Consider the following 25,126-nt stretch of genomic DNA (forward strand, 5'->3'; position numbering starts at 1 on the left):
TGTCACCGGGGATGCCAGGGCATGACCTGGGTATCTGCTGACCTCCTTACCTCCTGCCCTAACATCACCTCTCTGTAGGCTTCACCAAAATCCACTACAACTGCACAACACCTCATTCTTTTTTTTTTTTTTTTTTTTTTGGTTTTTNTTTGGTCCTACGAGCAACCATGTATATCAGCCAGGACTTCCAGGCTTGGTGCATCTTCTGCTTTCTATCTAAAGACATCAAAGAGAGACCTTCTTTATTTTTTTTTTGGTTTTTCGAGACAGGGTTTCTCTGTGGCTTTGGAGCCTGTCCTGGAACTAGGTCTGTAGACCAGGCTGGTCTCGAACTCACAGAGATCCACCTGCCTCTGCCTCCCGAGTGCTGGGATTAAAGGCGTGCGCCACCATCGCCCGGCTTGCACAACACCTCATGATGCCCCAAGGCACATCCTGTATGCCTGGCTCTACCTGCACCTTTCTTCCTTTATCCCCGAGAGGCTAACCCTTGGCAGCTGGGCAGCGCCCCTGGCTCCCCAGCACCAGGGATTTCCTTAATGGGGCTACAGCCAAACGTGGTTCCTCCTCGGATTCCCAGCACCCAGTACAGGGCCTGGCCCAGCACCAAAGCTGACTGGAAAACGTGAATGCTGGTCACAGGGAGACCTCTAAGTTCCCTTCCCTCACCTCCAACAGGACTGTTACAATGATAACAGATGGCTATGAGGAACTTCACACACTGTAGAGGGCTGTGGTATCTGCAGACACATCAGTCTGAGAACTTAGGGATGGGGAGGCAGACAGCCCCTGAGAAAAGCTCCCTCCCAGAGTCATCAATAACCTCCAATGTATTTGGTAGTGGAGGCGCACGCCTTTAATCCCAGCACTCGGGAGACAGAGGCAGGCGGATCTCTGTGAGTTTGAGGCCAGCCTGGTCTATAGCTAGCATGAGTTCCAGGACAGCCGGCAATACACAGAGAAACCTTGTCTTGACAACAAAAACAAAACAAAACAAAACACCCTCCAACACTACCCACTTCAAGTGCGTGTCTGTATGTGTGAGCCACACCGTGCAGACAGGGTGCCCTACAGCGCCCTCTGGTGTTGAGTTTCCTAAGCACGTCTCAGACTAAAGAACCTGACCACATTTCCCCTTGGGCGGCACCTGTCTACGCTGGGCTTAGGGGTCAAGAGCCCAGGAAGAGTGACACTGCCCAGGACCTGTGTGTAGTGTGAACAAGTGTGAAAGAGAGTGTGAAGAACAAGAGACAGGCAGGAGCCGCTCAGATGTCTGCCTTAGATCCCAAGGGCTACCTTAGGGCACTTCTGAGCAACCCTGGTGAAAGGCCAGGGTGGGGGTCGCCAGGGGGATTCCCTGTGTCTCCACTAGCAGCCCCCACTGTGGTATTCCTCGAGTCTCAGCTTCTGGTTTCACAGGTCTCAGATTCCCCAGGTCTCAGACACAGAGACTAGAGAGGTCAGGCAGTCATGTACCATCCAACCACCCCTGTGTGCCCAGGACGGGCACCACTGCTTGGGCCAGGGCAAGAGAACTCTGGTCCCCCATTCTCTAGGCACAGTGTGATGATGAGATGTCCCCCTTCCGCTGGGACATCTGAGCCTAATAGTAATAAGAGAAAACTCGGTCCTTTACCACTCTCTGGGGCCAAGAGCCTGGCCTGGCACCTGCCGATCCCTCCCCAACACCTACTGCCGTCAGCATTGGCCGGCTGTGCAGTCGCGGGCAATGCTGTTTACCTCTCTGAACCTTAAGTTCTTGTTCAGTGAATAACTCTCCCAACCCTTCTCCCAAGATAATCTACAGTGTCTGTAAGAAGCTATTGACATACAAGTGACTTCCGGGGTCTTAGCTTCCCCGACATTCTCCGTGTGACCTTTCCGGCACTGTAAGGGAGGCACTGCTGACTACCAGGTAGAAAACAACCCAGAGAGGCTGCCTGGGGCCACACAGCCAGTCACTGGCAGGCAGAACAGGGCCCTGGAGCTATAGACACTGACTCTCTGCCAGGCAGAGGCTCCAGAACAGCAGGACTCCTGTTCCCACGATTCTCAGTGGTTTCCGTGGCGAATGGGTCATATCCACTGCAGTTCACAGGGGCTGGAAGCTGGATTCCTCTCCTGGACTTTGCCTTTCTAAAAGGCCAGCTTCAAGGCTAACTGGATAAAATGGAAGGAGGTAGTTTGGGGGGGGGCATGTGGGAACACAGAGGCTCCCGAACCAGGGGGGACAGCATAGGGAAATGCCTCTGGACCCCATGAGACATGGGAGCCAGGTGACAGAAGCCGAGGGGAGAATTCCAGAGTTCTCTGAAGCTAGGGACATCTGCAGGCCAACCCACGGAGCCCTCTGACACCTCTCTCTGTAGGAAGCCATCCTAATACAATCGGGTCCTCAAAAGAGGTGGAAGAACGTATTTTCCAAGCCCTTCACAGGAGGTCACAGCTGCCGGATCAAAGGTCCAGGGGCTCAGAACCCTATTCCCAGGCCACCCCTCCATATTTCAGGATGAAGGCCTCCTCCCATGGGCCTCAATTGTCCCTATCCAAAAATGAGTGGATGAGGTGGGCTCTAAGATGCCGGTTTCCCCAGCTACCGCAATGCCAGGGTTAGAGGGCTCAGTTCTGAAGAGATGACAGAAAACCAGGGACTAACCTGGAAGGCCAAGCCCAGGAGAGGGTCAGGGACTCCTAGAGGACACACCCAAGCAGTGACCAAGACCAGTCTAAACCGGTGTCAGCCTCGCCCACTCCACTCCCCAAGCAAGGTCTCAGCTTGCTCTTTCATACCCCAGAGGCTGGATTGGTCCCTGCAGGGCAGCCAGGAGACCTAAGACAGATGAAACCCCATCCTGACATGGGACCTCACTGCTCAATCATCCTGAAGGTTGGCAGGATGGAGTTCCTCATAACTGCGAGGTCCCCACAGGGAATGCTTCTGATGTGGGCTTGCAGCAAGAGATACAAACCACATCACAGAGGCACACCATACTGCAGAAGTGAGGGCATGAAGTCTTTATTTGGGGACATGTGACAAGCAGGGCAGAGACACTCAAGCCCCCCACAGGGAATACGGGGTGAGACAGAATTGGGGGACAGGCAGCGTGAACCAAGGGGGTCTTGAGAGCTGTAGGGAGAGGTCAGAAAGGTGGGGCCCCTGTCTAGGTATGGCTCCCTAGAGTCAGCAGCGTCTAGAAGGCACTAGCAGGTGCTTCTGCAAGCAATAGCCACCAGAGCCAGCAACACAGCCTATCTCCTGCCTCCAGAATCCCGACCCTGAGCTGGAGCTTGCGCTCCTGGCAATCCACCCACTGGACGGATCCTACCTTCAGATCTCCATGCATTGGCATCTCAGATGAGGCAGCCTTGAGGCAGAGTGGGTGGCACCACTGAGGTGCCTCTGACTGATGCCAGGTGGCAGGTGAGGCTTCTCCTTAAAAGGAGGCTCTCGGCATGCACAGGGTGGAGGAAATGAGGCTTGGGGCAGGACGGAGTCTGCCGATACCAGTGCCTCTGTTTCCCTGCCAGTTTGGGGAGTGGGTTTACCTGGATAGCCTCTGAAGCCAGTCCAGTATTAGACATCACACCTGGAGGTATTCAACCCACTTCAGACATCAGACATCATAGCTGCCCCAAAGCCTTACCCATGTGCCTCCACTCTGGTAGAACCCCCAGTAAACGCCCAGAGAAATTACAGCAGGACACAGCACCTGTGTTCCTGATCAGAGACCTGCAAAGGCCAGCCGTCCTACTGGGGACATCAGTGTTTCTGGCTCAGAGCCCTGGACCCCCCAACTCAGTTCTCTGCTTCCCCATTTGAGCCTTAGTCTCCCAGTTCAGGAAGCCCTGCACCAAGGAGGACGCAGACAGGGTCAACTCCACCAAGCCCAGGACCTAGTACCAACTGCTCAACAACTAAGCTAAAGTCAGCCTTATTCCTGACTAGTGTTAGCCCTCGGGCACACATCCATACAAACATAGCATGCTATCTCTCAACATATACATATGTGTGGGTAGTTAGAGCTGGGTCAGCTTCTACATCCTCTTTCCCTTCTCCACAGCAACCCGGGTGAGACCTGCAAAGCCAGCCACCCTCTGCCAGACAGACCAAGCCCTGCCGTCATCCTGCCCAGTGTCTGGAAGCCCTTAAGGTCACAGCAGGCTGGTGTTGACACTGGAAAAAGCACCTTCCCGCCGCCAGAGTGCCACTGGGCATCCATCTCCTGGTGCCAGCTTTAGCCGGCAGGCAAATGCCTTCTTGCCAGGTTCCCCAGAAGGCAGTTCCTGTCACGTCTCAGTCTTCCACCCCTGTAGGAAATCCAGTGGTTGGTTATTTGGATCTCTTGGTTAGCCTTTTGGCCTCTCAGTCCCTCTCTGTCCACCACAATGAAGCAGAGATGGCAGGTGCCCAAGAAGTCCATCCATCTGGCCACACGAACCCAAAAGGCGTTTATTGTCTACAGTAGCAGTGTCCAGCGTCTAGACTACGGAGCCATGGGTCATCCCTGTGAGCCGCAGTACTAGCACCAGGAAAGGGGGCCACGTAGGACTCAGGGGACCTCTAGCCAAGCCAAGCACAGAAGGAGCAGTTAGAAGAATGTCCCCAAAATATACATGTGGCAGGAGGTTCGGGCAAGAGGGAATTGTGGGCCAGAGGCAGGGTAGCCAGGGCTGTCGTCAGAGCTGGTTGAACACCACAGAGGCCTTGAGGTTGGCGGGCTCCACGCCCTCGCCGAAGGTAATAAGGAAATACATGACCTTGCGGATTTTGGCCAGGTCAGACAGGCGCTCCCCAAACTCCAGGGCATCGGCCTCATTCCAATCCATGACGTCGGAGTCTTCCTTGCGCCAGAAGATGGCAGCAGGGTCCAGCAGCTGGCGTGTCATGAGGTTGGTGAGGTCAGGCGTCCAGTTCTGCGAGGTGCCCGTGATGGTGACCTTGCCCGGCTTATCCAGGACCACATCCCAGCGGTCAAACTGCAGCTTCTGTTGCTGGATGAAGTCGAGACGGTACACAGATTCGGCCGGCCGGAGCAGCTTCTCGCCATCCTGCCGCTTCTCCCCACGCTGTTTCAGGCTCTCGACTCGGAGTCGCATCTGCTTGGTCAGGTCCTGGTCTAGAACCAGAGGCATGTCCAGCTGCTGCTTCGGTGGCCCGTCCTCTGCCATGGCCCAGACGCTACAGGTGTTGCCACTGCCGCCTCTCCCGCCGATGTCAGGGAACCAAGTGGGTTGGAGCCTCAGGTGCCAAGAGAGGAGGCCCCCTGAAGGCCCGCCTCCCTTCCCAGCCTCTCCTTTTTGGCCACGGGCCCTTTCTGGCCCCACCCAGTTCTCAGAATGGGGACGCAGAGGGGAGTGTGTGTCCAGCTGCCTCCTCCTTTCTGCTCCTTGCAGAGGTGGTAACGCCGCCGTGCCGTAGGCAGGCTGGAGGGTGACAGGCTCCTTAGGGACCGGAGCACTGATGTCAACTGCTGTGGCAATCACCTTGACTACAGTAGGAGCAACAAGCCGGAGGCTTGCTTGTTTGTGAAGGAGGGAGCGCTGCATGGGGCTGTTGGGAGAGAAGTGAGGGGTACAGACACAGGGAGGTAACTCGGGAAAGGGGACAGGGCAGCACCAAGGTGAACCTGTCCGTCACTGGTTTCCTGGCCAGCTTGGGGCCACCGGTGCCTCATCCTCTCTTCGTTCTCTCTGAGCCACCTGCCAAGTCCTGTCAATTCTGCTTCCCAAATGCCCTGGGCGTCCTCCTCTCCTTTAGCATCACTAGGACCCAACCCGGCTGAACCTGCAACTCTCAAATCCCAAATCACCTGCCAGACAGCTGCCTGGCTCTGCTCCTGGAAGCCGTGGTTCAATCCATCTTACCACATACTACGCCACATAGCCACAGGCCCGGCTCTCACTTCCACCCGAATCCCACCAGGCCTACCGCCTACACTGATCCTCTGCCTCCCCTAGGAGACACCTTCCCCAGGCCAGGGAGCAATCGGAGGCAGAGCCCAGCCAGTGTGTGCGGACAGATGGTGTGTCTGGAGACGGAAGTGTGTCTGGGCAGTGGCGATAGAGAGATGTGGTTGTTACAGGATGCCACACACAGGAAAGAGGCGGGCGGGGGGGGGGCAAGGTGTCGTAACTGGAAATGATCAGAAGGGTTTAGGGGACAGAAGCACACTGCATGGCTAGATGGAGGCCAAGTGAACCAGCGGGTTGATAATTAGCACAGCTCACTTGTTATGTTTGCTTGATTGCTTATTTGTCTTTGAGACAAGGTCTCACCGTGTAGCTATCCAGGCTGCCCTCAAACTCCCAGCAATCCTCCTGCTTGGGTCTCCCAAGTGCTGGGTTCACAGGTGTGAGCCATCACGGCAAGTGCTTTTCATTTGGGTTGTTTTTTTTTTTTTTTTCCGGCAATACAGGGAACTGAACCCAAAGCTTCTTTCACCGAACTACAGCCCCTAAATCTGATCCTTTTACTTGAAGACAGGATCTCAGTGGGTCAACCTCACAATCCTCCTGCCTCAGCCTCGCCATTGGGGATCTTAGGATGAAGGAGGAGGCGTCCAGGGTATCCTTGACAGAGCCCTTGCCTAGCACGGACAGACCCTGTATTCAGTTCCCAGCACTGGGAAAAACAAACTGGGGCCACCAGCAGCAATCCCAGAAACCAGTATGGTAAGAGCTGAATCAAGCTGCCTGCTCGCTCGCCAGCCTTCAGGGCGATATGGCTGAGAGGTACAGAGTGAGGGGCTTCAACTTCCTCTCTGAAGAGGAAGGCCTTCTGCGCTTCCAGAGTGACATTCTGACCTTAAATTATTTTCATTCCATTTGTGTATGCATCATGCGTGCAGGTGTGTGTGTGTGCGTGCATGTGTGTGTGTGTGTGTGTGTGTAAATGCCATAGGTCATATATGGAGGTCAGGGACAATTTGAAGGAGCTGGTTCTCTCCACCCACCATATGGGTTCCAGGATTGAACCCCGATTGTTAGTTGGCAAGCACCTTTACCCACAAAGCCACACGGCAAGCCCAGTTCGTATTTGTGTTTGCGTCAGTGCTTGAAAGAGTGTGCGTGCATGCGTGTGAACAAGAGAAAGTGTGAGGTATGTGAGCCAACGTGCATGAGTGGGGGTGTGAACGCGAGCTTTGCCCGGGGCTGGCCGGTGCCTGCCCACTGAACTGGATCCCAGCCCTGATTTTGTTTGTTTTGTGTCTCCCCTGGACTGGACACCCTGGCAGGGCCATGTCTGTCTTGTTCATCTCTGTAAGTGAGAACATGGCTTCCGTGCTCAGGGGATGTTCCGGAAGCTAAGTGAATGGCAGGAATGCTGAACGCTGAATGAATGAATGAATGAATGAATGAATGAATGGCAACGACAAAAGGTGACCTAGAAGCCTAGAAGGCGAGGTAGAGACCGGTCTCAGCACACCAGGGAAGCTGTGGGTTCAGTAACAAGTGGCTGAAGGTGAGGACGGACAGAGCTGACGCCAGAGTGTCGGGGCCGAGGGCAGAGGGCAGGTGTTAACCTCACAGACCTAACGATGTCCAGAAAGGCTGAGAAATCAGAGGGCTGGCAAGGACAGCGTGCCAGAGGCTGAGGCTGAGGAAGCTGGCATCTGTACAGACACACTCAGGCTTCTACATCCCGGAGGAAGGCGGGGTGGGGGTGGGGACCCAGGGCCACAGAACCGCTAGAGCGGGCTGGTCTGCTGTGGGGAGGAGGGTGCACCTTGCAGGCAGTCAGGGGTGAAGGAAGCTATGACAGCTGTAATTGGGGACCCACAGACGGGCAGGCGGGAGGAGCCAGCAAAGAACTGTGTGATACATGTTTGTGGCCAGAGAGGGAAGGAGGTGGACGCAGGAGAGAAAGGCCGCTCTGAAGGGGCCCCTGTGGCTGCAGAAAACAAAGGGAGCACCCCAGACAACCTCCTCAGCCCCAGCAGAGAAGAGGATGAGGAGACCCTAACACGGCTGCCTCTGGGTGGAGAAAGGAGCGTGGGCCTTACGGGCATTTCATATGTTCAGTCCCCAGAACATACAGTATACATAGGACACGGCTAAGTCCTCCTGTGCCTTTCACATGTTCAGTCCCCAGAACATACAGTGTACCCGGGACACGGCTAAGTCCTCCATTTATTACTTACTTTTTTCAATTTTTAAAATTTTATCTGCATTGGTGCTTGGCCTGTATGTCTGTGTGAGGGTGATGGATCACGGAGGTACACACAGTTGTCAGCTGCCACGCCTGGGATTGGAACCCAGGTCCTCCAGAAGAGCAGGCAGGGCTCCTAACCACTGGGCCATCTCTCCACCGCCCCCATTCATCACTTCCTAATGAACTGATTCATAACTGAGGCATGGGCTGGGACAGAGTGGGAGACATTCGGTTTATCATTGTTGTTGTTTCATTGTTGCTGAGACAGGGTTTAATGAATAGCCCAGGTGGGCCTTGAATGCAAGGTCTCCCCGCTGCAATCCGGGAAAACTGGGAAACATTTAAACTGGCAACAAAATTTGCCTGGTCCCAGCACCTTCTGCTCTGCCCAGCACTGCCCAGGACTAACAACCCCTGCCTCACTCGCTGCCCCAACACTCTTGCTTTGCATGATGGCCACTTCTGTCTTTACTGCCCCTGGGTCCTGGGCAGCTAAGAGCAGGCAGCAGGCCCATGCGAGGCCACCTCCCAAAGAACCTTGGATCTGACCTAAGCTGAGCCCCGTGACAAGTATTTAACCTAACCATATCCTACTTGTGGGTTCAGGGAGCCTGGTCACCTCAGACCCACCGTCTGACTTAGGGAACAAACTCCTGAGCTAGAGGAGGCCATACTGACCCACATGAGAGGGAGCCCTGTGGAGCAGATGATTGGGTGGGACGCACGAGGGAAGGGTGGGAGAGAAGCTGTGTAAGCAAGGGCACTCCTAAATGCCCAGCATTTGTCTACGGGGCCCGGAAAGCCAGGCTGACACGGAAGCCAACGTCAGTGACTAGCAACCAGAACAGACTCAGCCTTACAGGCTTGGAATCCTGTGCCCATCAGCCCCAGACCACCCTGAGGTCTTGTAAGAAAGGAACGGCTTCCTAGAGGAAGGGCAGGAGTGCCCCCAGGCAAGGAACATCAGCATCTGGTTCTCAGCACTGGGAGAGTAGAGGTGGGCGGGGTTTGGGTAGAGGTGGGCGGGGTTTGGGGCACAACTCCCCCTGCTGCTCTTCCAGGGGAAAAAACAGACGAAGGTCAGGGAGGCTCTGCGGGGCAACAGGACAGAACAAGAGGGTGACAACAAACAGGGACCAGTCAGTGGGGACCGCAGGGGATGTAAGGCACGGTAATGAGCTCCCCAGGGCCTCCGCGCATGAACCAGGGACCTGTCAGCACAGCAGCTCCCGGAGGTGGACCGCAATCAGCCTAGCGCATCCAACCCTGGCCCAGCCTCCCCCACCGCCAAACTCCTGGAGGTCAGCCTGGGAGGCCACCAGGGTCGGGGTCTCGGTCCTGCAGAAGGTGGCGGTTCCACACTGATGAGAAGCACGCCACCTTCTCCATCAGCTAGATGGGGAGCAGAGCCTCGAGGCCAAGTCATTGAAACAGCAAGGTGAGGATCTGCCTTGGCAATGCATTGCCAGACCTGGTTAGGTTCCAGTCCATCAAGGGACCCGCGGGAAATGGACAGCAAGGTCAGCTTCAGAGTCACAGGGCTGTCCTGGGTTTAAGGTGGGGCAGCCCTCTGTTCCCCAACCTTTGCTCATCACACCAGACTCAGCAAGAAGGGGCAGACTGGGCCAGCTCTGCCTCTGGGGAGCTCACCTCTAGAGGGGAGACTCGGATAAACAGGCAATTACAGGGCAGGGTGGAGCAACACACAGGGCCCACATGCCCCTGCAAGCCAAGGCCGTGCAGCCCTTGCTCAGAGTCGGGGATGGAGGTTGCTGTGCTGAGGACCAGTCCTCCATCCGGATGATGGATGGTTCCGGGCTGAGTTCTCTCCAGCCCTCGACACCCACACAGACACACCCTTCTTCGCCCTCCAGTCTGAGGCTGTCCAGCATAGACTCCCACCCCTGTACGCCATAGCAGTGGGCTCTGAGTACCAAAGGCCCACAGTGTGCAGGGGCCGTGACCCTGACAGGGACACCTACTGGGTGGCTAGGGGCCCACACTCTCCCGAAGACAGGAGAGGAGGATAGAGGCCCTGCAAAGGCCTGGGTGTTGGCTAAGGACACAGCTCCCTCTGGCGGCTGACGGATGCCTGGGAAATCAAGAAAAAAAACGTATCCTATTCTTGCGCCCTGTTTCAATTACTTGTTTGTTTGTTTGTTTATTTATATGGAGGTAGGACGATAACTTGTGGGAGTCTATTCTCTTATTCCACCATGGGGGTCATAGGGATCAAACTCAGGCTTGAAGGATTTGCCTACTGAGCCATCTCCCCTGCCTGGAACACCTAGAACACATTTATGTTTAGGGATAATAATTATTGCAAAATAGGTCAGTGTGGCCATCACTGACTGAGAGCTACCCTGCCAGGGGTCCTATAAGAACAGTGTCTAGCCAGGCAGTGGTGGCACACACCTTTAATCCCAGCACTCGGGAGGCAGAGGCAGGCAGATCTCTGTGAGTTCGAGGCCAGCCTGGTTTACAAGAGCTAGTTCCAGGACAGGAACCAAAAGCTACGGAGAAACCCTGTCTCGAAAAAAAAAAAAAAGAAGAACAGTGTCTCTTCCTCCTCCTACCCCTCCTTCTCCTCCTCCTCCTTCTTCTTCATGGCTTTCAAACAGGGTCTCACACATCCCGACTAGTCCTGAATTCACTATGTAACTGAAAATGGCCTCCCCTCCTTGGGAAAGTGGTTCCAAGTGTTATATTTAAGGTCTTCTGCTGAGCATTGCCAAGAAGGTTCAAGAGGCAGGCCCGGGACCCATTCCATCAATCCCCAGACCTTGGCCCAGAACATCAACAGCATGAATCTGGAAATCACTAAACGTGGAGCTGTCTAGACCACACTCTGATGAACAACTGAGAAAACTGAGGCCCAGGAAAAGCCAGCAACTGGCCTGTGTCACACAGCAGTTACTGAGCACTAAGTGGTATCTCTACACCGAGGATAACACAGGCAGTATGCACACTTCACAGGGGTAGCCTCTGCTCCACGGTCCCTTGTCCCTCAGCAGTTGGAGAGGGGACACATCAGAGTCACCTTGGGAATTACCCTGAGGATCCCAGGCTGAACAGGCGAGGGAAGGCCAGTCTGCTAACTGAGGCCCAGCCCAACGCAGCAGCAGGCTTTCAGGAAGCCCCACAAGCCTCCCTGATGCCATGTTTTCCTGGCAGCGAGCGCCACAGGCTGATAGCCCCTGCAGCTGCCGCTCCCCAGACCTTACCTTTTGCCAGAGGGACTCTCGGGAGGCCAGTGACGAGCAGGCGGCCACAAACCAGCAGTTGCCCACCTGGCCCTGGTGCAGGTCATGAGAGCTGATGCCATCTACGAAGAGGCGGGGATCATCGCAGATATCCTGCAGGGAGGGAGGGAAGAACATGAGAACCTGGGGGCATAGGTGCCTCTCTGCCCTCTCTCCCACATGGCCAACCATATCCCAAAGTCCTGCCTGGACTGTGTCTCCCTCCTCGGCCAGAGGGCATTTCCACTACAGTGAGCTGACAGATAACAGCTGAAGAAAGATTCAGCTTGCTGGACCCTGGGCCAACACCTTCTTCTTGCCTTGAGTAGATCTCCCCGTGCAGCCGGCCCTCAAGGCCAGTCGCAAAGCAATCAAATGACAAGCCCCAAAAGGACTAACGCTGAGTACAAAATGAGGACGTTCAGGCGGTGATGGGGTTGCTACTCCATTCTAAGGACGAGGAACAGAAGCTCAAAAGACAGGCAGGACTTGTTGAAAAGCAGGACATATGAATGCCAGCGTGGGGCAGAAATTCTGTTAATTTTCCATGGAGATACACAGGCATGGCCACGGGGACACAGGAGACGCTAGGAACCAGGTGGGGGCAGCTGCCAGGCAGAGTCATGTCTGGCAGGACTCAGGCCCTACCCGTCCTCGTTCCTGGGTCTTGGTCTAATTTTCCAATCTCTCCTCTCTTCGCGGTTGCCCTTAAAGACCCAAGGCAGGGCTATAGAGTGGAAAAAGTGCAGCTTTGGCTTCTGCACCAAGAGACACACACTGAAAGCATAGCTTCCTGTCTCCTACAGAGAAGACACCCTGCCCAGGCTAGAGCCAGATGTGGGTGGATCTCTGAGGGGGCAGATAGCACCACAGTATGCCCAGCCCAGGAAAGCAGCTAGGCACACCATCAAAGCCTCCTCAGAGACTAATGAGAAGACCTGAGCTGAGGGGGCAAGAAGGCAGGGAGGGAGGGGAGGCATAGCACTGAGACACAGCCTTATAACTCAGACAACCCCCACTGGCCCCGAGAACCCAGCACTGTGCCCACTTCACAGATGAGAGGTTGAGGACGATGCCCGTGATACAGCTATTTCCTGGGCTTGACAAGATCGTCTCCATTTTGAAGCCAAGCAGCTGTGATGACCTGTGAGCTAAATCAGGCTGATGAGTATCCCCATGGGAGGCCAGCAGAAGAGAGGCTAGAAGACCCTGAGAAGTCATCACATGACCCTCATGAGGCTCCCCACCCCTGAGTCTGTAATTGCTATGCCCTAAGGTAACAGTCCACTGGGTGTGGGATTTCCTGGGGGTGTAGCCGCCTATGACCTAACCCACCCCATAACTCCATTAAGTTCACTGGGTTCACAGGGTTTGGCTTGGACAAAACCCTCTCTTTGATCTGCCCATGCCCTGTCTATCTTGGGTAAAGAGAAGTTTCTTCACGTCTCTCAGAGAAAGTCACACACCCAGTGGTACCTACAGAGAACAGTCTGAACCAAAAATGAGCCGGGTGGAGCATCCCTGGTTTGGGGAGTGACATGCCTCCTAACTGATGTGACGGTTTCATGGGCCCTCAGACTTAACAACCAAGCCTGAGCTTTCTGTGCCCAGGGAAAATCAGGCTGAGGCATACCCTGAGGGGAGATTCCAGAGTAACCAACTTTTGTGTGGCAAAAAGTTAAAAATTGTTTAATTTTTAAATTTTTTTGGTTTTGGTTTTTCTAGACAGGGTTTCTCTGTGTAGCCCTGGCTGTCTTGGAACTCACTGTACAGACCAGGCTGTCCTCAAATTCAGAGACCCACCTGCCTCTGCCTCCTGAGTGCTGGAATTAAAGGCATGAGACACCACCACTCGGCTAATTTTTAATTCTTAATTCTATTTTAGATTTTAAGAAGGCTGTGGTGGCAGCCCCTGGGCTCTGGTTAGGACAAGGCGAGCAGCTGAGGCTGAGCCCAGAGGAAAACGGCCAGCCAAGAGGATGAGAAAGTCAGTGTTAGGGAGCCCCCACCCCCCGGAAGGCTTCAAGCCCAAACAATTGTTTCCCAAAGGGGTGAAGGGTGGGGAGGTGCAGGTGATCACTGCTGCACCCAGTGCTGCAGGGGGAAGGGGCTGCTTGGCGTGGGAATTCCCTGCAGGTAAGGGCTAGGCGGAGGGACCTGAGACCCCACAGTGAACTGTGGGTCTTTTGCTCCCCTGCTGAGACGCAGAACACCAGAGCTTTGATGGAGTCACACAGGCCTTGATTCATGGCAACCTCTGAAAACACGGGGGTGGGAGTAATGGATGAATCAGGAAATGGAGCCATGTAGATGAAAAATATTGAGAGTAATGTCGTCCTGAGTGGGCTGTGATTAACACCCGCTCCAGACTGTAAGGAGGCAGGGCTGGGCGTATTGCTGGGATACACCCTGAAATGAGGATCATATACAGTGGAGAGATCATTCACTAAATTAACCTGAAGCCATTTCAGTAGCCAGGCGGGGCAGGTAAAAACAAAACAAAACAAGGCAGATAGAGCGCCCATTCCAATAACCCATTAGTTTAGTATCCATCCTGTAGGAGCATGTGTGGTGCACATGTGTGATGAAGCACATGTGTGCACGGGTACACGTGTGGAGGTCAGAAGACAACTTCCATAGAGTCAGTTTTCTCCTTCCACCTTTAAACGGCACTGGAATCAACCCAGGCCCGGACTCAAATAACAGTCGCCTGATCAGCTGAACCACCCCGCTGGTCCCCTGGCCTTGTCCTCTCCATCCTTGCCCTTTTGAAGGAACCATCATCATACATGTGGTGGCACCTCTTCACACTGCCGGCCCTTCACACTGCCGGCCCTTCACACTGCCGGCCCTTCACACTGAAAGCCCTTCACACTGAAGGCCCCTTCACACTGACGGCCCTTCACACTGAAAGCCCTTCACACTGACGGCCCCTTCACACTGAAAGCCCTTCACACTGAAAGCCCTTCACACTGAAAGCCCTTCACACTGACGGCCCTTCACACTGACGGCCCTTCACACTGAAAGCCCTTCACACTGACGGCCCCTTCACACTGAAAGCCCTTCACACTGACGGCCCTTCACACTGAAAGCCCTTCACACTGACGGCTCTTCACACTGGCAGCCCAGGAGGCTTCCGTTAATTTGTTTGGCTCTGGTCTTTAACATTCCTATGGCTGATGAGCCCCCAGGGCAATTGGCATTTACTTGGAATGGACGCAGTAGACCTTCAAGAGGGCCTGCCAACCTCATAAAAGATCCCATTATAGTGCAATTGCCTCTAAATGTGTCACAGACTTAGAGACATCCGATAGCTGGCCATGTCCCTCGGCAGGACAGAGGGCGGGAAATCGGATGCCCAGGGGACCAGGCACCGTGTTGGAGCCCCTCTTTCCTCCCACCCTGAGATCCTCATCACTACTACAAAACAGTTAACTGGGGTGGGACTTCTTGGTGGCATAGCCACCAGTAAGTGTCCCCATAAGCTCAAACTCATTGGCTCCCCCAGGGTGGCCTAAGGCAGATCCCTTCCTTTGGTAGTCAGTGCCCTCTCTGTCTTTCCAGGGAAAGTCATATTTCAATGTCCCAGGCGTATCGTGGGAGCTAGAGCGGACAGTCTCTGCCTGTTTCGGAGTCTCCAGGTCTGTTCCTAGGCTCAAGCTGTCACAACACAGCAGCAGAAACCCTTCCACAGACGGCCAGCAGAGGGCAGGAGAGCCTGGGAGGCAGACCTCAGTTCCTGCACGCCTGCGGCTGGAGACGCAAACAGAAGCCAATGCTCATCCTCTCTGTTCCTCCAGGTCCTCAAACGCTGGCCCTAAAGTGTATGCATGGCCTCCATGGAGGCGGTGGAGCAGTCTGCCAGGGAGAATGGGATAGTGGGACCTCAGGACAGTGTTTGGGACTCGATTGCTCAGAAAAAGAAAAAAAGCCAGGAAAAGAAAGGGTAATTCCTCTGAGGGCACTAACTGAATCGGACGCCTGGACCACTTCTAGCTGTGGCTACAGGGGAGGCAGGGGCAAGCTGCATGGTGGCTTCTCCAAGGCACAGCTGTGTATCCTGCCGTCTCTGATCAGAGGAAACCCAGCCAGGAGGCCTGTTTCTCGTCCCCAAGACCACTCTCAGGAAGCTCTGGGTGCCGCCCCGCTTCCTCCTAATCTCGTTTTCCAGCCAAATGTACCCATCCAGCGTCCCAGACAGAGACAGGGCGATGTCTCCTCACAGAGCGCAGCTCCGAAAAGGGGCAGGGGCGGGGCCTCTCATCTAGCGAAAGGGGTGCAGGGGCGGGGCCTCACATCTAGCGGACTCCGTAGCATGAGTTCACAATGAGAGAGCCGCCACCAGTGCCACCAGAGCTGCAGCGGGAGATGGCAGCAAGGTGCTCATCTCGCCCTGTGACAGACATGAGGCAGGGGCGCCCCAGGTCAAGTACAACTGGCTGAGCAGACAGGGCAGAGCAGGACGGTTGGGTACACCAACGGGATCTCCCCGCCACTGCGTCTGTACCGCCTGTACCGGCTTGAATCTGGACCCCAGAGCGCCCCCCCCTGCCATGCCCACCCCAGACTGGGAGAGGTGGAATTTCGGAGAACCGCTTCCACCCCTGAGCACGCCGCCTGCACCTGAAGGCTTACGTTTGCCAGCTCTGATCAAGGACACCTGAGGCCGCTGGTACCTGGGATGCAGATGCTACCTTTGCTACCGCTGAAAAAAAAATCACAAAAATAGCTCCGAGGACTGATCCTGTGGAGGCCAGGAGTAGAGAACAGGGTGCTAATGCTCTCAGAGATAAGGACGCTGATGCAGAGAGAGCCAAGGTCCAGGGCCCTGCAGCGCCATGAACTAAGATTCAAATTTAGATGCTTCCCAGCCTCTATCTAGGTGTGTTGCATCCTATAAGTGACAAAAACTATCCTTCCTTGTGCGTCAACAAGACCCAGGAGGAAGAGGTGTCCTGTCCCTGTCCACCACTGTAGGCCAGAAGAGTCACTAGCTGACCACGAGTTAGAGACAGGCCCCACTACAGCCAGGCCCGAGTCTCCTGTTGAATGGAGTTAATGACAACCTGATACGGGTTGAGGTTGCGAGGAATGTGGTCCCTTCAGAGAAGATACGGGGAAGAAGGGGTTTGGTGTGGGGGGAGCAGGAGTTGGAGAGAACAAGGACCCCAAAATGTCCTGAAGATGAAATCAGTCCAGCCACAGTCAGAGGAATACTGCCCTTCCCCTCATATTCTCTCTCTCTCTCTCTCTCTCTCTCTCTCTCTCTCTCTCTCTCTCTCTCTCTCTCTCTCTCACACACNTCTCTCTCTCTCTCTCTCTCTCTCTCTCTCTCTCTCTCTCTCACACACTCACACACACACACACACACACACACACATCCCAGGTCACCCATCCACCTTCCAGTCCTTTCCACAACATCTTACTAATGGTGTCTCTAAAAGAACGTTTAATTATTCCAGGAATTATTCCAGGAGATCCCTTCAGCTGCAGAAGAGAAAGTCTCCTAGGGATAAGCCAGTTCCTAGGACAGATGAGTCTCACCACCAATCAGAGGTGCATCCGCGTATGCAGATTTCCTGGCTTTTGCTTCCTCTTTCCTACAGATTTTAACACTGCAGCAGGCGAGGCCAAATCTATAAATGCATCTATTTCCTTTGTTGGGTTCCTGATTCCTGGTTGGTTGTTTGGGAAACCATGAGCAGGACCTGGGATACTAGGCACCACCTTGCATGTAAGTCCCTCTATCTGCCGGTGAGCTCCCTGACAAGGGATGTGTTTGGCACGGGGAGGCAAGTTGGGGACAGAGACTACTGATTGGGCATGGAGGGATAACTAACCAAGTGCCCTAGACTGGACTGCACGGGGCCTGCTGTGAGCCCCGGACTGAACCACCCCCAGCCCCCCAGGCAGGGGTGCCATACCTCTGGCCAACTAGCCTCCAGGGCCCTAGCTTCTGAACCTGTGGTAACCTCAGCCGGTCGGACCAGTTGGCCCAGGTCTGACCAGGTCGGAGCCACGCCCCTCCTGGCTGAGCAGGAAATTCAGGTTTCCAGCCAGTGTAGAGTCAGGAACCCAAGCCAGGAGCGAGATGGACAGCAGAGCTGAGCGGCCATGCACGCAACCGCACCCTCAGGGGACACTGTCTGTCCTTATCCTTCCTCCTGTCCACTCCCGAATCTGAGGTCACAGAGAGTGGCCGCTGCAGGAACTTTGCCTGGACACAACAGGAAAGCCACAAGACATGGTGCCCCCTCTGCAACTGCCCCTTCTCCCTCCCTCATCTCCTTCTTCAGCAATCCAGCCAGGGGCCTTCCCTGGCGCTCTGAGAAGACTAGGGGAAGGGTACCCAAGGGGCTCAGTTTTAGGCAGAGCAGAGGTCTTCCTAAGGCAGGCCAAGTGGTCAGCACTCGGAGAAGATCACCCTTCCAAAACAAGGTGAGATCCTGGGCAGTGGGCACACCAGGCTGCCTCAAGGAATGCTAGGGTCTCAAAACTAGAAAACGTTCCCAGGGCTCCTGCCAACCCCCATGCATTCCATCTAGAACCCCCAAGATAACGAATGCCCAGACATAAGGAAGGCAGAGAGCTGGCTGGAGGCCAGACAGTTGTAGCCCTCAGCCTGAGAACCAGAAGTGGCTTCTGCCCACATCCTGACTCCCCAGAAACCCCCATCGCCTCCCCCTCCTCTTTCCAGCAGTAAGGAAGGCGGAAGAGGCTCCCTCAGTGGCAAAGAACACAACAGAGGCCTGCGGGGGAGTAGAAAGATGAATGCCAAAGAGGGCAGGCGGGGTGCCCCCTGCAGAGTGAACGGCAGGAAACTGGCCAGCTCTGGCTCCCCGCCAAGGGGCTGACCAGAAGGAAGAGGGTAGCTGGCCACTGCCTCCATGTGTCTGATGCCTCCAGCACCTCAATTTCCAGAAACCATACTCGGCCAGAATTATTCTCCCCACTTAAAGAGGGGGACACTTTACTCAAAGCCACACCTCACTTCAAGAAGACACCTCAGGCTGGAGTCAAGCCTGGCTTGCTCAAAAAGCAGGCTCTTCATAATATTGGGGGCAGGGCAGGAGAAGCCTTAGAGGAAGGGAGGCTGATGGACAGGCTGGAAGTTGGGACAGAAAGGCTGGACTCAGAGGCTAGGAAGCATGAAGGTTGTTGCCTGAAGGCCTGGGAAGTTAGGACGCTAAGGGGCTAGGGAGTTGGGACTATGGAAAGGAGAGCCTGGGAGGCAGGAAGGTTGGAAGGACTGAGAAACTGAGGACAGGAAGACTGAGTGCCCAGGGCCTGGGAGGCTGGGAAGCTCCAGACTAGGAGGGTAAGGGATGAGGACACTGAGTGGCTCGGCCTCAGAGGCTGTCTAAGAAGAATCTCCACGAGCAGAGAAATCACCATAATGACCAACTGAGAGAGAGGTTTCTAGAAGTGGAATCAGAACGGGCTGTAGAGAAAATGACTGACTGCTTGCTTAGGCCCAGGACCCAGGAAATAGGACCACGCAGAAGCATAGCTGCCTCGGGCCAGAGGCCAAGCGGCTGGACATTAACAGTCAGGAGCTGGCAACCCACCCCAACCCAGGCTGCTCCACTTCCCCTCCACTGTCGACCTTTTCCTCCCTCCCCAGTTAAGTCCAGGTCTTAACTGTGGCATCATGCCCATGGGAACACACTCTGTCCAGTGGGCTCAGGCCTGACCAAAACCAGAGCCCCGCGACTGCCTTGTGGCCCCTGCTCTGCCGCCAACCATGTGTGCTGTGACCCTGCCAGGGTAGGCAATGTGTTCTTCGTCTTCAGCAGGAGCTGGAAAGGCATCTGGACAGGTGCCAAGGAAGGAGGAGGAAGGAGGAGATAGGATTCCTGAACCCAGGGGAAAGGGCCTTGAGAGGGCAGTGACTCCATCGGGTCACACCCAGTCACCAGCCTGCCCTGCGCAGCCTTGGGCCTCTTGAAGCCCGGTCCAGACTGTGGTCCACGGTCTTAGGAAGAGGGTCAGGGCAAGGACAGTGTGCCTTGAAGGTGGTGGCAGGAGGCTCAGGTGTCCACCCTTTCTCCTGGGAACCAGGATCTCACAAAGGCCCTTTTAGAACCAGCTCCTACCCCATGCCTTCCTGAAGCAGACATGGGGTAACAGAGCCCAAATCCTGTCACTAGGTTGGAGAAGGAAGCCAGGGTCAGAAGCTCCCCCAAAGTCCCAAGGTCTGAGGCCAAAAGAACTCAGGGTCCATATGGTGTCAGGGAAGGGCCCGAGTGAGACCCCTGAATGTGTGGTCCCTTCTCTCAGCCTTAGTTCCCTTGCCTGACAAGAGCCCCAGTTCACAGCGATGCCCCAGGCTGGTTGGTGGGATTTCATTTTTCTCCAAATGTCCAAGGACCAGAGAGACCGGGCAGTACAAATCTGACTATTGTTTGCTTCTGAGCACAGAGACATGCACGGCTCTACACACCCTCAGAACTAACACGCCAGGCTCAGGAGGTGGGGGTGCTTCCCTCCTGTGCCCCAGGTCCCACCTGCTTTGTCATTGCCAGAGGGGGCCTGATACCCCAACGTAATAGTCTCTGTACGACTGCACTTTCCCCCCAGCCTGACCCTGCAGCCGAGGCACGGAGGAGGCCGTGACGACCTGCCCAAGGGACCTGGAAAAGCCTGGTTTCCCACACTAACGCCCCTTTTCAGTGACTGTCTCTCTGTCAGTCACCAGGTGAAGCCTGGATTGGGTCCTCCAGCGCTCTCCCCTTCACAGAGGCCCCAGGAGCCACACTCGGCAGAACTCCTATGCCCACCTCACACACACACACAAAAAAACCCAGAACCAAAAGTCATGGCCCAGGGCCAACTATTTCTGCTAAGCATACAACTCACGGGCCCTAGACCAAGCTGGGAGCTGGCAAGGCCACCAACACTCAGGGTACAGGTCCCTACATTGGTCACCTGCTGCCCGTCCTTATAGCTTCATGAGAGTACATGCTTCTACTTGTACAGGAAGTGACTTGAAAATCAGCAAAGCAAACCTGCCCTTCAATCTTACTGTAGAAGGGGCCCATCCACGGCACGGCACATACACCCCACATGGCCATGGGAAGGGAGGCCGAGACCTGCAGTCCTTGGTCCCTGAGTGCACTATGCCTTAGAGGGCCTGACCAGGCAGGAGGCTGCTGGTGGGATGGGGGGGACCCATTCTCCCTGGGGCGGGGGGGAACTAACCTTAGGCCGTTTCCACCTGACTGCGGGCCCTGGGGTACTCTTATAGTAGAGCGAGTCGTCGGTGGCCGGGAAGTGGGGGTCCTCAAAGAGCACCTTCCTGCGCAGACAGGCCCGCTTCAGTGCTGAGTAGTTCTGGTCCTCATAGGCTTTTACGCAGGAGAACATGGTGACCACGACCACAAGAGGAGGCGGCACCTAGAAGAAAGGGGGGGCAAGAAGACCATCAAACATGGATAGCCCCCGCTGAGCTCCGACCACTGGATGCATCCCCCTCCCAGAAGCATCCCAATAGCACAGGCAGGAAAGATGGTAGGGAGAGGGGCCGAGGTCTGCCCAAGCTCACACAGCTAGTACCTGCTATCGGGCAAAGAGGCAAGCAACAGGTACAGACTACCTGCCTCAGCTATTAAGAGTCTCTCCTTCCTGGTATCTGGAAGGTGATACCAAGCCCTCAGGCCACCAGTGCCCCGGTGTCCAGGGCTGGCCAGGCCACACCCACCTCACACTCCCAGTCCTGTTTAGCCAGCCCTAAATGAACAATGACCAACTTCAAGGGACACACCCTGCATCAGGATGGTCAGAGAAGGCCCCAGAGAGCAGGAGTTGTGCCCGGAACCAGTAGGGCTTGGCCCATTGGGAGTGTTGACAGAGGTCTGGTCTCTCACACTCCTTCTTCAACCTCCCCAAATCTACACATTCTGGGGTGCACGTAGAACAACACTGTGGTCTTCACTGAGGTTCAGGCTGACCGTGAGGGAAACTGAGGCAGAATTCATAGGATGGTTTCTGAGCAAAGTTTGCTAGCAGGACGGACATAGGCGCTGATCCTGGCCAAACTACTCATCTGTTGGGTAATAACGGTGGAAAAGTTGTTCAGCCTCTCTGAGCCCCTATCCTTCATCGCCAAGGTAGAAACGAGGTTCCTGTTCTCTGTAACCCACCATGGGCAAGCCACTAAGTGATAGGCTTGCTGTGTCCAGTGTTGAGAGCAATGGCTGGCACACTGCCGCCGTTTTCAGAATGAGGGCTGAGGCCCTGTGAGGTAAGGGACCTTATTCATGTCCCCATGGAGACAATGGATTGGAACCCAGGTCCTCAGGTTGAGGTGGACACCTTGGCCTCAGGAGAGAGTACTAGGCAATGGCTCCCCATACAATTCCCAACTGAGCTGCGGCCCAAAGGAAGGGAAGGTAGAGGATTCTCCAGGGAGGGGAAGAGATGGGAGGGAAAAGATGACCGGTTCTTCCTTTGCAGCCACTCATCCATCCAGGGTTGCAGGGTAGCCTCAAGCCAACCATTTAATTTCCCTGGCCTCTCCTCCACCCAGGGAGGTCAATCTCCTCTGACCCTAGGCCTCCCTCCGCCCTGGAGGCCTGGGAAAAGAGAGAGGAGAGACTGGAAAACCTCAGGGCCCTTAGGCACGAAGCAGGTTCATCAGCCCTGCAGGCTTCAGCAGCCGGGGCTCAGGAAGCAATTTAAGTCACAAGAATTAGATCAGGGAGCCGAGAAATCAGCTCTTGGATTCCAGTATTTCGGAGCCCAGAGGGCCGGGAGAGTGGGAGCAAGCAGGCTGAGATCACACAGCCAGGACGGCAAATGAAACTTCTGGCCACTTGCCAGGCCACAGAGGGCTCAACACTACAGGGAGGATCTGCTCTCTCAGGAAGAAAAGATGGGGTAGCCAGAAGAAACTGGGTGAGGAGGAGTTGGGTGGGCAGGAAGGAGGGCATGGATGGACAGGAGCAGGCCACCAGAGGCTCGACCGTGCATACCCCAGTCATTCCCCTCATCCCTGACAGGCAGGCTGACCCTGGCCTACGTCTGGAGTTGCTCCGGGGACCTGGCCTCTAACCCTTCAGCCCCTGCACGCCAATCAAAAGGTTGCTGCCACATAGTACCCCCATGGGGTCAGAGTCTCAAGGGGTCACAGACCGTAGCCTCTCCCATCTCCAGGCACCATCTCGGAAAGCAAAGCATAAACAGGAAGACGCAGACTGACCCGCCAGCCTCTCTCTCCAGGGCTGTGCTCCAGGCGTGACCACTTCTGGCTGTGTCTGAGCTGACAAGACCCTGTGTCACGTTAAGGCCAGGCTGGGATTCCCAGCCGTCTGATGTCCACCCACGTCCCTTTCCCTGACAATCTCACCCTTGCATCCTCTACTCTGGAGCCCAACATTCTGGTGTCAGGCCTTTCTCGCAGGTCTTCAAGCTGTGGGCCAAGGTTATCCCTTCTCCTATACAATCCAGCCCCTGCCTTGGCCATTGGGAGCCCCCAGGAGCCCAGCACCAGTTACATTGTATCCGTTTGGATACTCCTGGCTCATTTTCCCAGTTCTTCCTCTGAGCACAGGGCTCTGAGCATAGGGCTTACAAAGTACCTCTGCATCTCCACTTCGCACAGTAACCACAGAGCCATCCCAACAAACGTTGAGGGTGGCAGGAACTCCATCCCAGCTACAAAGAGCAAGCTCGGGAGAGGCAGGACCGGGGTCGCAGAGGTGGCTCAGTGGTTAAGAGCACTGACTGCTCTTGTAGAGGATGGAGTTTCGGTTTCCAGCGCCCACATGGCAGCTCATGACTGTTAACAGGGGATTCAGACTCCTCTTGTTGCCTCCATGGGCACCAGGCATGCCCGTCATACCCAAACATACATGCAGTTAGCTGGAACCACCCACCTCTGCCTGCTGGACCAAGCATCCGCTTGCCTCCTGACCTTCCTGATGGCTGTGTGCCAGCGAGGGCCCACACCCCACTGGCCAGGCTGAGTTGACTGTGGCCCTGCCCTTCAGCCACTGTGACTAAGCCCAGACTATAGGGCCCCAGGGATGGACTAGGCTGGAGGCCGGCAGAGGCCACACAGCCTACAGGGTCTTTGTCAGGAGTGGGAGCCTCTGGAAGGAGAAATAACAGAGCCAGGACAATCAGAGAACAAGCTGAGGCTAAGCCCAACAGCACACAAAAGGCCAAGAACAACCAAGGCCATCAACAGAGGCCCAGTTAGGGGAGCCACACCCAGGTCAGGCAGCCAACCCTAAAGTCCTGGTCACCGAGACACTGCCAGGGTAGACAAACAGATCGGTGGAATGGAACAGAAGTGTCTACTCAGTCCATGGGTGTAAGGGCACCTGCTTTATGACTTGGAGCACACAGGGAAGAACCATTGTTCCGATGAATGGTTCCACTTGCTCTCCACATGGGGGGAAGAGGATCTTGACCCTACCTCACACTACACACAGAACCAATCCCCAGAAAACGCCAGGGTAACTCCAGCCACGGGGCTGCCCGCAACCAGCAACACCTGTAGCCAGAGAATTGGCTCAGCGGTTAAGAGCCCTTGGTGCTCTTGCACAAGACCCAGATTGGGTTCCCAGCACCCACCAGGTGGCTCACAACCATCTGTAACTCCGGTTCTGGGGGATCTAATTCCTCCTTCTAGCCTCCAAAGGAAGTAGGCACGTGTGTGTGTGTGTGTGTGTGTGTGTGTGGTACACAAACATACACGCAGACAAAACACCCATACACATAAAATAAAATAACAATAAAACTAAAATCAGCAGTAACAAAAAAAACCCCAAACAAACAAAAACAGCACACTATAAAAGAAAGAGTCACTCCAAACACCCAGAAAAGAGAAGGAAAAGTGCTGGACTTCACCCATCAGCAAGGAGGTGCAAACTTAAATCATAGCAAGACACCATCCCATCCTACCAGCAGGGCTAGAACAAGGACACACCACAACATGGTAGCTCACACATGACCTGATAGCTCACATACAACCCGATAACTCACACACAACCAGATAGCTCACACACGACCTGAAAACTCACACATGACCAGATAACTCACACATGACCCGACAGCTTACACACGACCCAACAGCTCACACGTGACCCGACAGCTCACACATGACCCGACAGCTCACACGCCACCCGACAGCTCACACGTGACCCGATAGTTCACACATGACCCGACAGCTCACACACGACCCAAGCACAGGCTGGGTGCGAGGCTCAGCAGCACAGTGACGGACTAGCACAAGTGAAGCCCTGGGTTCCACCGTCAGAAACCAAACAAGGAAAGCACAAGAGGAGCTCTGACACCCTGCAGCTGTGGACGACCACACAGTGACTCTGCAGAGCTGCTTTGTCCCCCTGAGTGCGAGCAACACATATTCCATCATCTAGTTAGTTCACTATACTGAGACATGGAGGATGTCCCACAGAAACACAAGAATGTTTGTGCAGATTTCTGTTGAAAGCTTTTTCTTTAAGGCCTTCAACTCCTGACCCTCTTCCTCCTACTGCCCAAGTGCAGGAATCCCAGACATGTCAAACCCCAGTAAAATCTGGTATGTGGAATATTAGAAACTACTCAAGGACCATCAACAGTGTGAGAGGGTTTTGTTGTTGTCTGTTAGAATAATAGAAAACGAACTCCTGGTTATACACAAATAGAGTTCACGGGCATAGCATTAAACAACAGGGTTTACTACATGACTTCATTAAGTCAATTTAAAAAGCAGAGCCAGATC

At 54.9% G+C, this 25,126-nt stretch overlaps 2 protein-coding genes across 4 annotated transcripts in view; both read right to left on the reverse strand.

Moving 5' to 3' along the window:
* The window catches only part of Capn5 (calpain 5), a 55,166-nt gene that overhangs the window by 19,162 nt on the left and 10,878 nt on the right, over positions 1–25,126 (reverse strand). For 2 of the 3 annotated variants that reach the window (XM_050154522.1, XM_050154524.1), the window contains exons 2-3: positions 20,596–20,790; positions 11,377–11,508 (exon numbers count right to left, since the gene is read on the reverse strand). In XM_050154522.1, the coding sequence (XP_050010479.1) occupies positions 11,377–11,508; positions 20,596–20,760 (297 nt within the window). In that variant the 5' untranslated portion in view covers positions 20,761–20,790. Of the gene's footprint in view, positions 1–11,376; positions 11,509–20,595; positions 20,791–20,949; positions 21,079–25,126 lie in introns of those variants that run through there. The other variant, XM_050154523.1, reaches the window with a different exon arrangement.
* On the reverse strand, positions 2,809–10,682 carry Omp (olfactory marker protein). The gene has a single exon (XM_050154525.1). It carries the CDS (start codon positions 5,545–5,547, stop codon positions 4,678–4,680), a length of 870 nt encoding a protein of 289 aa, XP_050010482.1. The 5' UTR covers positions 5,548–10,682; the 3' UTR covers positions 2,809–4,677.

Source organism: Alexandromys fortis, unplaced genomic scaffold (assembly GCF_014885135.2).
Source record: "Alexandromys fortis isolate MF-2015 unplaced genomic scaffold, M_Fortis_MF-2015_v1.1 scaffold_77, whole genome shotgun sequence".
NCBI lineage: Eukaryota > Metazoa > Chordata > Mammalia > Rodentia > Cricetidae > Alexandromys > Alexandromys fortis.

Bases quoted from the DNA above. Each gene is read 5' to 3' on its own strand.
- Omp (XM_050154525.1), bottom strand. From the start codon at position 5,547: ATGCAGCGCTCCCTCCTTCACAAACAAGCAAGCCTCCGGCTTGTTGCT.